Source organism: Bubalus bubalis, chromosome 4 (assembly GCF_019923935.1).
Source record: "Bubalus bubalis isolate 160015118507 breed Murrah chromosome 4, NDDB_SH_1, whole genome shotgun sequence".
Classification (NCBI taxonomy): domain Eukaryota; kingdom Metazoa; phylum Chordata; class Mammalia; order Artiodactyla; family Bovidae; genus Bubalus; species Bubalus bubalis.
Genome location: NC_059160.1, coordinates 51625915 through 51638064, shown reverse-complemented (window position 1 = coordinate 51638064; position 12150 = coordinate 51625915). Strand labels below are relative to the sequence as shown.

Genomic DNA, 12150 nt, shown 5'->3' with positions numbered 1-12150 from the left:
CTATACAAAGCTAACAGAAATGACTGGACCAAACTTGGGAGGGCAGAAACCAAAAGGAAGAAAGAATTCAACCTTGAAGCCTGGGAAAAGGAGACCTCAAACACAATAAGTTAAAAAAAAAAAAAAAATGAAAGGCAAAGAAATACTACATAAATGAAGAAACAAACTAGAAACACAGAAGCAAATCAATTAAGAGGAAATAGGCAAACTACCTGAAAAAGAATGTGTTATACTGATAGTAAAGATGATCAGAAATCTTGAAAACAAAATGGAGAAAATGTGCAAGAATCAATTAACAAAGACCTAGAAGAATTAAAGAATAAACATGTAGAGACAACACAATTGCTGAAATTAAAAATACTCTAGAAGGACTCAATAGCAGAATATCTGAAGCAGAAGAACGAATCACTGAGCTGGAAGGTAAAATGGTGGAAATAACTTCTGAAGAGCAGAATAAAGTAAAAAGAATGAAAAGAACTGAGGATAGTCTCAGAGACCTCTGGGACAATATCAAACGCACCAACATTTGAATTATAGGGGTCCCAGAAGAAGAAGAGAAAAAGAAAGGGTATGAGAAATTTTTTGAAGAGATTATAGTTGAAAATTTCCCCAACATGGAAAAGGAAATAGTCAATCAAGTCCAACAGGCACAGAGTCCCATACAGGATAAACCCAAGGAGAAACATGCCAAGACACATACTAATCAAACTAACAAAGACTAAACACAAAGAAAGAATATTAAAAGCAGCAAGGGAAAAACAACAAGTAACATACAAGGGAAACCCCATATGCTTAACAGCTGATCTTTCAGCAGAAACTCTGCAGGCCAGAAGGGAATGGCAGGATATACTTAAAGTACTGAAAGGGAAAAATCTACAACCAAGATTACTGTGCCTGGCAAGAATCTCATTCAAAATTCATGGAGAAATAAAAAGCTTTTCAGACAAGCAAAAGTTAAGAGAATTCAGTACCACCAAACCAGCTTTATAACAAATGTTAAAGGGACTTATACAGTCAAGAAATACAAGAGAAGAAAAAGGAACTACAAAATCAACCCCAAACAATTAAGAAAATGACAATAGGAACATATATATCAATAATTACTTAGAATGTAAATGGATTAAATGCTCCAACCAAAAGACACAGACAGCCTGAATGAATAAAAAAAAAAAGACCCATATATACGCTGTCTACAAGAAACCCACTTCAGACCTAAGGATACATATACACTGAAAGTGAGAGGATGGAAAAATATATTCCATGCAAAAGGGAAGCAAAAGAAAGCTGGAGTAGCAATCCTCATATTAGACAAAATAGACCTTAAAATAAAGTAGATTATAAGAGATAAGGAAGGACACCACATAATGATCAAGGGATCAATCCAAGAGGAAGACATAACAATTGTAAATATCTATGCACCCAACATAGAAGCACCTCAATACATAAGACAAACACTAACAGACATAAAAGGAGAAATTGACAGTAACACAATAATAGTAGGAGACTTTAACATCCCACTCACAACATTGGACAGATCATCAAAACAGAAAATTAATAAGGAAACACAAGTCTTAAATGATACATTAGATGAGATGATCTCATTGATATCTTCAGGACATTCCATCCAAATACAGAAGAATACACCTTCTTCTCAAGTGCACATGGAACATTCTCCAGGATAGACCACATCTTGGGTCACAAATTAAATCTCAGTAAATTTAAGAAAACTGATATCATATCGAGCATCTTCTCTGGCCACAATGCTATGATACTAGATATTAATTACAAGAAAAAAACTGTAAGAAACACAAATACATGGAGATTAAACAATACATTTCTAAATAACCAAAAGGTTACTGAAGAAATCAAATCGGAAATAAAAAGATTTCTAGAAACAAATGACAATGAAAACATGACAACTCAAAACCTATGGGATGCAGCAAAAGCAGTTCTAAGCAGGAAGTTTATAGCAATACAATTCTACGTCAAGAAACAAGAAAAACATTGAATAGACAACCTAACTTTACACCCAAAATAACTGGAAAAAGAAGAACAAAAAACCCCCAACATTAGTAGAAGGAAAAAAATCCTAAAGATCTGAGCAGAAATTAATGAAAAAGAAATAAAAGAAACAATAGTAAAGATTAATAAAACTAAAAGCTGGTTCTTTGAGAAGATAAACAAAATTGACAAAATTTAGCCAGACTCATCAAGGAAAAAAAGAGAGAAGACTCAAATCATCAAAATCAGAAATGAAAAAGGAGAGGTTACAACAGACAATGCAGAAATACAAAGGATTATAAGAGACTATTATGAACAACTATATGGCAATAAAATGGATAACCTGGAAGAAATGGGCAGATTCTTAGAAAAGTTCAATCTTCCAAGATTGGACCAGGAAGAAATAGAAATTATGAACAACCCAATTACAAGCACTGAAATTGAGGCTGTGATCAAACATCTCCCAAAAAACAACAGCCCAGGACCAGATAGCTTCACAGGAGAATTCTATCAAACATTTAGAGAAGAGCTAACGCCTATCCCTTTAAAACTCTTTCAAAAAACTGCAGAGGAAGGAACACTTCCAAACTCATTCTACGAGGCCACCATCACCCTGATACCAAAACCAGACAAAGACAACACAAAAAAAGAAAACTATAGGCCAATATCACTGATGAACATAGATGCAAAAATTCTCAACAAAATTTTAGCAAACAGAATTCAGCAACACATCAAAAAGCTCACACACCATGATCAAGTTGGGCTTATTCCAGGAATGCAAGGATTCTTCAATATATGCAAATCAATCAATGTGATACACCATATTAACAAATTGAAAGATAAAAACCATATGATAATCTCAATAACTGCAGAAAAAGCCTTTGACAAAATTCAGCACCCATTTATGATTAAAACTCTTCAAAAAATGTGCATAGAAGGAACCTATCTCAACATAGTACAGGCCATATAAGATAAGCCTACAGTAAACATTATTCTCAATGGTGAAAAACTGAAAGCATTCCCCCTAAAATCAGAAACAAGACAAGGGTGTCCACTTTCACCACTATTATTCAACATGGTTCTGGAAGTCCTAGCCACAGCAATCAGAGAAGAAAAAGAAATAAAAGGAATCCAGGCTGGAAAAGAAGAAGTAAAGCTCTCACTGTTTGCAGATGACATGATACTGTACATAGAAAACCCTAAAGATAGTATCAGAAAATTACTAGAGCTAATCAGTGAATTTAGCAGAGTTGCAGGATACAAAATCAATACACAGAAATCACTTGCATTTCTATATACTAACAATGAAAAGTCAGAAAGAGAAATTAAGGAATCAATCCCATTCACCATTGCAACAAAAAAAATTAAATATCTAGGAATAAACTTACCTAAGGAGATAAAAGAACTGTACACAGAAAATTATAAGACACTGATGAAAGAAATCAAAGATGATATAAACAGATGGAGAGATATTCCATGTTCCTGGGTAGGAAGAATCAATATTGTGAAAATGACTATACTACCAAATGCAATCTACAGATTCAATGTGATCCCTATCAAATTACCAATGGCATTTTTCACAGAACTAGAACAAAAAATTTCACAATTCATATGAAAACACAAAAGACCCCAAATAGCCAAAGCAGTCTTGAGAAAGAAGAATGAAGCTGGAGGAATCAAGCTTCCTGACTTCAGATTATACTACAAGGCTACAGTCATCAAGACAGAATGGTACTGGCACAAAAACAGAAATATAGACCAATGGAACAAGATAGAAAGCCCAGAAGTAAACCCATGCACCTATGGGTACCTTATTTTTGACAAAGGAGGCAAGAATATACAATGGGGCAAAGACAGCCTCTTCAATAAATGGTGCTTGGAAAACTGGGCTGCTACAAGTAAAAGAATGAAATGAGAACACTTCCTAACACCATACCATACACAAAGATGAACTCAAAATGGACTAAAGACCTAAATGTAAGACCAGAAACTATAAAACTCTTAGAGGAAAACATAGGCAGAACACTCAATGACATAAATCAAAGCAAGATCCTCTATGACCCACCTCCTAGAGTAACAGAAATAAAAACAAAAGTAAACAAGTGGGACCTGATTAAACTTAAAAAGCTTTTTCACAGCAAAGGAAACTGTAAGCAAGGTGAAAAGACAACTCTTAGAATGGGAGAAAATAATAGCAGATGAAACAACTGATAAAGGATTAATTTCCAAAATACACAAGCAGCTCATACAACTCAATGCCAGAAAAACAAACAATCCAATTAAAAAATGGGAAAAAGACCTAAACAGACATTTCTCCAAAGAAGACATACAGAAGGCTAACAGACGCATGAAAAGATGATCAAAGTCACTCATTAGAGAAATGCAAATCAAAACCACAATGAGATCACCTCACACGGGTCAGAATGGCCATCATCAAAAAATCTACAAGCAATAAATGCTGGAGAGGATGTGGAGAAAAGGGAATGTTCTTGCACTGTTGGTGGGAATGTAAATTGATACAGCCACTATGGAAGACAGTATGGAGATTCCTTAAAAAACTAGGAATAAAACCACCATATGACCCAGCAATCCCACTCCTAGGCATATACCCTGAGGAAACCAAACCTGAAAAAGACACATGTATCCCATTGTTCACTGCAGCACTATTTACAATAGCCAGAACAGGGAAGCAACCTAGATGTCCATCGACAGATGAATGGATAAAGAAGTTGTGGTACCTATACACAATGGAATATTATTTGGCCATAAAAAGGAACGCATTTGAGTCAGTTCTGATGAGGTGAATGAACCTAGAACCTATTATACCGAGTGAAGTGAGGCAGAAAGAGAAAGATAAATATTGTATTCTAACGCACATATACAGAATCTAGAAAAATGAAGAATTTATTTACAGGGTGGCAATGGAGAAACCGACATAGAGAAAAGACTTATGGACGTGGGGAGAGAGGAGGAAAGGGTGAGATGTATGGAAAGAGTAATATGGAAACTTACATTACCATATGTAAAATAGATAGCCAATGGGAATTTGCGGTATGGCTCAGGAAACTCAAACAGGGGCTCTGTATCAACCTAGAGGGGTGGGATGGGGAGGGAGATGGAAGGCAGGTTCAAAAGGAAGGGGATATATGTATACCTATGGCTGATTCATGTTGAGGTTTGTCAGAAGACAACAAAACTCTGCAAAGCAATTATCCTTCAATAAAATATAAATTAAAAAGAAAAAAAACACCTTAAAAAATGGATAAGATACAAAAAAGTAATTCATATAAGCAACATTCACAGAAAAGGTAAGAATGGCCAATAAACATATGAAAAGAGGCTAAAACATTAATAGTAATTAATGTTAATTAAAATAGGACAACATTTTCCTATCAACTGGCAAAAATGAAAAAGATCAAGAACATCAAATGTTGATAAGGGTATGGAAAAATAAAAGTATTTACATATTTCTAGAAGGACTACAAATTGGTACAAACTTTTTGAAAGGCAATTTGACAATACCTATAAAATTTTAAACACACACACCTGCTCTAATACCCAATAATCCCATTTTTAAAATCTATCTTATGAAAAAATTAGTATGAGTGTATAAAAATAAATTTGTAAGGATGTTTGTTATAGCACCAGCATAGGAGAATGAATAAGTAAATTTTGGTATATATATACATACAATGAAAATATCAAGCACTCTTTTAAAAATGCTAAATATCCTTTTTACTAATTTAGAAACATGTCCAAGATATATTAATAAGCAGTGAAAATAAACTGAGAAAAATACACATGGAATTTAATGTTTATTAAAAAAAAAAAACAAAACACCTCTGCACATATGCTTGTATATAGCACAGAAAAATCACCTGCAAGTATATACAGCAAACTCTTAACAATGGTAACCTCCAGAGGGGAAGAGAGTTTTGATTTGGAGATGAAGAACAGGACTTTTTATCCTTTACTTAATACTCTGCATTGTTTGAGTTCATTTTAATGGACATATATTATTTTTTATTTTTAAAACAGGGACATATTTAAATATATTGAGTTATTCATTTAGCTGATTTACCCTATTTGGGATTACTTTATATTTAATATTTTATGATGAATTATTTTATGGTCAGAATCAGACAATTCTCTTAGAATATCGGAAAACAAACAAAAGATACCTAGAAAGAGCAGATCCTCCACCAGTCTGCATCAGTTCATTTTAACTAAGGGATAAATTAAAACTAAATATAATGTCTGAGATTAGTACCTGACACAAAGCACTTTAAACAACAAAGTCAGTGAAGTTAAACAAAGATGAGAACCTACCTGGACGATATCCAAAACCATGCCAGCTGAGACTGTTCCAAAGCCAGCTAACAAAAATGGCACAAGTATTTGCAGTGCCATGACACCACTGGATTCCTTTGGTAACTTCTGGCCTGTCTCCACAATGACATCTTCATCAGCATCACTAGACACATCGTCATCTTGTAACATGGCTGTAGTTTCTGAAGCCTCCCTCCCATCACAGTAATTGTAGTTGGCATAGTCATCATACTTTTGGCTACAGCTTGATGGCGCGTGCCCACTGTTGCCATGAAAAGACTGCTCCGAGAAATTGTGATATTCCATGTGCTGTTCGGATCGATTACTGAATGTCTGTGCTGCAGGTGATAACCCATCTTGCCAAATGCTATTTCCTTTTTTGTGCCTGTCTTCCTGGTTTTTCTGGTATATTACTGGAACCATACTCAGCAGTAAGTTTAAAAACTTATCAGACTGAATTGTATTTAAACTTAAAGTCCAGTCCACAAAACCTCCTCCACTGCTTCGACCACCACTTGATTTATTAATAATAGATCTTCCTTTACTATTAGTCATATTGTCATTGCAAAAGACCCTGTTTGCCTTAGATCTCAAGCTTCGTGAACCAGAGCAGATGAATCAGAACCACACGAATGCTGGTGTAAATTAAGATGTTGACTTCATTGTGCAGAAAACAGCACTTTCACTAATAGAAGATGTTTAGAAGCTCCACACAGGGACTGGATCTGGAAAAATAAAATAATTTTTAAAAGTCAGAATAACTCTCTTGATACCTCATAGTTACAGGTATAAAATACTGCTGCTGCTAAGTCACTTCAGTCGTGTCCAACTCTGAGACACCCCAGAGATGACAGCCCACCAGGCTCCCCCGTCCCTGGGATTCTCCAAGCAAGAACACTGAAGTGGGTTGCCATTTCCTTCTCCATAAAATACTACATGTTCTTAAATGAACCCTGAGGTACTGACATTATACTCTGTGGGCTTAAACATATAACTGGTTTGTGCCATGCAACTGCTTTGGATGCAGAAATGTAGCATACAGCTTTTTTTGGTGGCCTATTTTGGTTAAAAGTATTTATTTTTGCATACTTTATGTAATTAATACCCATATAATGTCTTCAAAGTGAAAGTTGTTCAGTCATGTCTGACTCTTTGTGACTCCATGGACTGTATAGTTCATGGAATTCTCCAGGCCAGAATACTGGAGTGAGTACCCTTTTCCATTCTCCAGGAGATGTTCCCAACCCAGGGATCGAACCCAGGTCTCCCACATTGCAGGAGGATTCTCTACCAGCTGAGCCACAAGGGAAGCCCAAGACTAGGAGGGGGTAGCCTATCCCTTCTCCAGGGAATCTTCCCAACCCAGGAATCGAACTAGGGTCTCCTGCATTGCAGGCGGATTCTTTACCAACTGAACTATCAGGGAAGCCCTTCAAATGTCTTCAATGTCTCTGCAATTCTACAAAAGAAAAATTTATTAAAGTAATGGCTTCCATTACTTATACTGAAGTCTCAGAATTAAACTGCTACCACCCTTTACATATATCAGCACAACAAGGTAAAGTATATGACATTATATTTTAAATATATTAAATAATATCTATTACTTTATCTCCAACTTAATACAGTATACATCTTGCTATTAAAATATGAAGAAACAATGATAATGTTTGCCATGAAATTACTTGATAAATATCCTAAATAGTGTATATGGTATTTATTTCACATGTAAAAGTATGCTGATGTTATATTTGTAGTTCCAACAACAATAAAAAATCATTATAGTTGATTTAGGGATATAATAATGTTACCTAAGAAACAACCGAAATGAAAAGGGATTACAAAAAATCACTTAATCCTATTTTGCAAGCCAACCAAAAGAAAGCTTTTAATGCCCTTCTCAAAGTTAGCTCTGACCTTCAACCTCAGAGTAGGCTCCTGATTGGCTAGTCAGTGATGAGATTCTCTCTCTGAAGATCTTAAACTAGAGACACATAGTATAAGCTTTCAATCCTAAAGGAAATCAGTCCTGAATATTCATTGAAAGGACTGATGCTGAAGCTGAAACTTCAATACTTTGGCCACCTGATGCAAAGATCTGACTCATTGGAAAAGACCCTGATGCTGAGAAAGACTGAAGGTGGGAGGAGAAGGGGATTATAGAGGATGAGATGGTTGGATGGCATCAGCGACTCGATGGACATGAGTTTGAGCAAGCTCTGGGAGCTGGTGATGGACAGTGAAGCCTGGCGTGCTGCAGTCCATGGGGTCACAAAGAGTCGGATGCTGTTGAACAACTGAACTAAAGTGTAAGCTAGTTTGAGAGTGACAGACACTGAAGTTGTGAGGTCATATATCACCTGCCCAGGTAGAGAGTCTCTTTGGACAGCTGCCACCAAGGTACAGAGGTTTTCAAAGTTATTAGAGTGGGCCTAAAGCTGCAGGTGTTTCTCAGAACACCCAGCCCTATCTTACACTTCCAAGAGCATTCAATATCAACTGATTAGCCCTGATTTGATAAGGGACAGATAGCCCCGCTGCCTAACTGGACTGTTCACCAACCAAACTAGACTAAGAACTCTTGCTGCTATACTGCTGCTTTTAATGAAAACCACTCTATTCTTCAATATTTGTTTTCAACTTCTTAGAATGCCAATCTCCTCTCCTTGGATAGGAAGATCAATGGCAAGAAATGGCAAAGGAAAAAAAGAGAAGGGGCTATGTCAGGGGAAAGTGGATGCTAGGGCCTGGGTTCATCTACTTCATCCTTCACTCGCTTTCTCTTGTGATTACAGACGGGTCTGGGAATTCCTGCCAGGGAAAAGTCTCAACATGTAGATTCTAGGACTCTAGACCTACTGGCTCAGAATATGTTTGAGGCATAGAAATCTTTTTTTTTTTTTACACTCCCCAAGAGATTACAGTACAGACATTCTGTGGACTCGCAGAGAATCCAATGAGATGAAGTACTAGTTGCCATTTTTGCCACTGGCAGGTGGATCAGTATACAAACTCAGTATTTAAAGAAAATCAAATAAACAGAAACAATGTCCAGAATGAAGCAAAGAAGAAACCAAGCAATCCAGAGAGGAGGACAGAATGGCTCCTTGAGGACCTTCCATGTAAGAAGAGGCTCAGCTGTATGTCTGAAACTTAGGAGACTGCCAGCAGCCTTACATGAGTCAGACTGAGTGGGTTTCTGTTCCTTAAACCAATTTGCCTCCTTTTAAATAGTGAACACTTGACTGCCCCAAAGAGATCTCTAATCAAACAAAAAACAGAACAAACTTTTAAGACAGTCTATTCCACTAAAGGGCCAGTGATGGACACAGGCAATTTCTTCTTCCTCTTGAAGCAGAATTATAAAGTAATCAAACTGGAAATGCAGAGAAATGTAGATGACAGTATGTATATTACTGTTCAGTCAGCATTCACCTCAAAATGCATGGTCAGGAAACTTGACCAACTAACCCTAAATAGAAAAATGGAGGGAAGAAAAAAGGGGGAGGGAGAAATTTTCCAGAAAGTTATCTCTCTTAGAATACCTGCAGGGCATGGCTAAACATAGAGTCTACACTGAGTTGGCCAGCGGGATCCAGATGCATTCAGCTCACACACTTTTGCCCCTGGTATTCTTTCTCCAGGGAAGCTATGAAGAAAGTGAGATGGCGACACAGATATTCAACCGGGCCCAGTGGGCACAGACCAGGCAGAACTTAGGGGTAAATTTAAAGCAATGCCTTCTGGAAAAAGGAAGCCACAGGTATGGAGTCTCGTGCTGGATTTCAACCCCTCTCCCTCCCCTCAGCCAAGCACCCTCATGCACTGCAGAACCTGCACAACTTTACACAACACACTGGGCAGCTGAGTGAAACAGTAAACCACACTTAAAGGGCATAAAAAACACGTGCTTTTGTTGTTGTTTCCTTGGCATCTTTTCCCAATTTTTCAGCTTATAGTAGCTCCATTTCCCATATGAAATCCCACTTGCCTCGTCTATGAGGCTCTGGTGTGCCCAGTAATCAAACTTCCCTGACCTCCAGACCACATAATGACAACTGCCTGGGGCAGGCCTGAGTCCTACCCTGGAATTTCACATACCTGTTGCCTTACTATTTCCTGAATGGCTGACGGATGCCGACAAAAGAGGCACTACTCCTTCTTCAACGATTTTACCTTGTGGTGGAGAGGAAAACAATCAGGTGAGCCAATAAGTAAAGGAGATAATTTGTGATAAAGGTAATGAAGGAAACAGTTGATAGAGCAAAGAGTGAATGACGTACAGGGCCACTTCAGAGGGAGTGGCCTCTGGAAGAGTGTTTTCTCAGGACTTCCCTGGTGGTCCAGTGGCTAAAACTCTGCACTCTCAATGCAGGGGCCTGGGTTCAATCCCTCGTCAGGGAACTAGATCCCACATGCTGCAACCAAAGATCCCACATGCCAAAACTAAGACCCAGTGCAGCCAAATGAATAAATTAATTCTTTTAAAAAAGAGTGTTTTCTCACTTCCTTTTTGAATGAGAAAATTCTGAGGTTTGTCACTATATTTTTATCCTCCAAAAACTCCCTCCACCACCACCACCACCATTTACACTTGGAGGAAAGCTCATCCATCCACAGAAACAGAGAATCACAGCTAGGAGATGTTGAGAGGGTTCTGATAACACTACACGATTAGGATATCTCATTTATTTAAAGCCCATTCCATCCCGGTTCTCCCCAATATTATGGGCCACTAAATCTCCATTGCTTAAGCTAGGCTAAGTGGTGCTTCTGTCCTAACATCTGTTTGTAAAACAATGCAATTTGGAAGTACTAAGAATTATCTTGCTACAAGTGTATACCATAGACCACATACCACAATCTGGCACTGAGGAAAATGTGCTCTTTTTTATTTATCCTTCATTTTACCCAGCTAATGAGTGATCAGTTAGTCTAATGCTTGCATACTGACAAGGTCTATAAAGATCTATTATCTCCCTTAAAGATTTCTTGAATTTTCTTCCTTTAAAGAACTCACTTAGAAACTCGTTGAATAATGACTATAATCAAATTACTTTGAAGTTGATTTTAAATGGGTAATGTACACATATGGCACTAAATAAAAAATCAGTTGGGTTGCTCTATATTTCTCTTCATCCATAAATGAGTAAAAATCACTAAAAAGTTTAAAAATAAGTAAATAGAATTGGGCAAAATTTCTCTAGTTTTACGTGCTGTAAGTGAAAGAATATCAGTGGAGATATTTATGGGTCACAGGTTCAATCCCTGGGTTGGAAAGATCTCCTGGAGTAGGAAATGGCAACCCACTCCAGGATTCTTTCCCAGAAAACCCTATGAACAAAGAAGCCTATGGGACTGTAGCCCCCCAGTCCCCCATCACTCTTTGTGATGGAATCTCAAAGAGTCGGATACGACTGAGCAACTGGGCACAGGACACAGCAGCATCAGCATCACCTGGATGGTTATGAAAACGCAGGATCTCAGTTCCCAAGCATAACCCAACCTACTGAATCACAACTTGTGCTTATAGTATTAATACCATCTCCATGTGCTTTGCTTCCCTGGTAGTTCAGTCGGTAAAGGATCTGACAACAATTTGGAAGACCTGGGTTGGGAGGATCCCCTGGAGAAGGGCATGGCAACCCACTCACTCCAGTATTCTTGCCTGGAGAATGCCGTGGACAGAGGAGCCTGGCAGGCTACAGTCCATGGGTTCTCGGAGTCAGACATGACTAAACGACTAAAATACATACCATGTGCTGTATGTATACATGGAAGTTTAAGAAGCACCTCCCTGAACATCCAAGAGAATTTGAT

At 37.6% G+C, this 12150-nt stretch overlaps 1 protein-coding gene across 14 annotated transcripts in view; it reads right to left on the bottom strand.

Annotated features, from left to right (window-relative positions):
* SLC41A2 (solute carrier family 41 member 2) overlaps positions 1–12150 on the bottom strand; it is a 149200-nt gene that overhangs the window by 112366 nt on the left and 24684 nt on the right. For 9 of the 14 annotated variants that reach the window (XM_044941406.2, XM_044941410.2, XM_025283605.3 and 6 more), the window contains one exon: positions 6331–7055. In XM_044941406.2, coding sequence (XP_044797341.1) covers positions 6331–6885 — 555 coding nt within the window. In that variant the 5' untranslated portion in view covers positions 6886–7055. Of the gene's footprint in view, positions 1–6330; positions 7056–10431; positions 10507–12150 lie in introns of all 14 variants that reach the window. The other 5 variants (XM_044941408.2, XM_025283601.3, XM_025283597.3 and 2 more) reach the window with 1 other exon arrangement.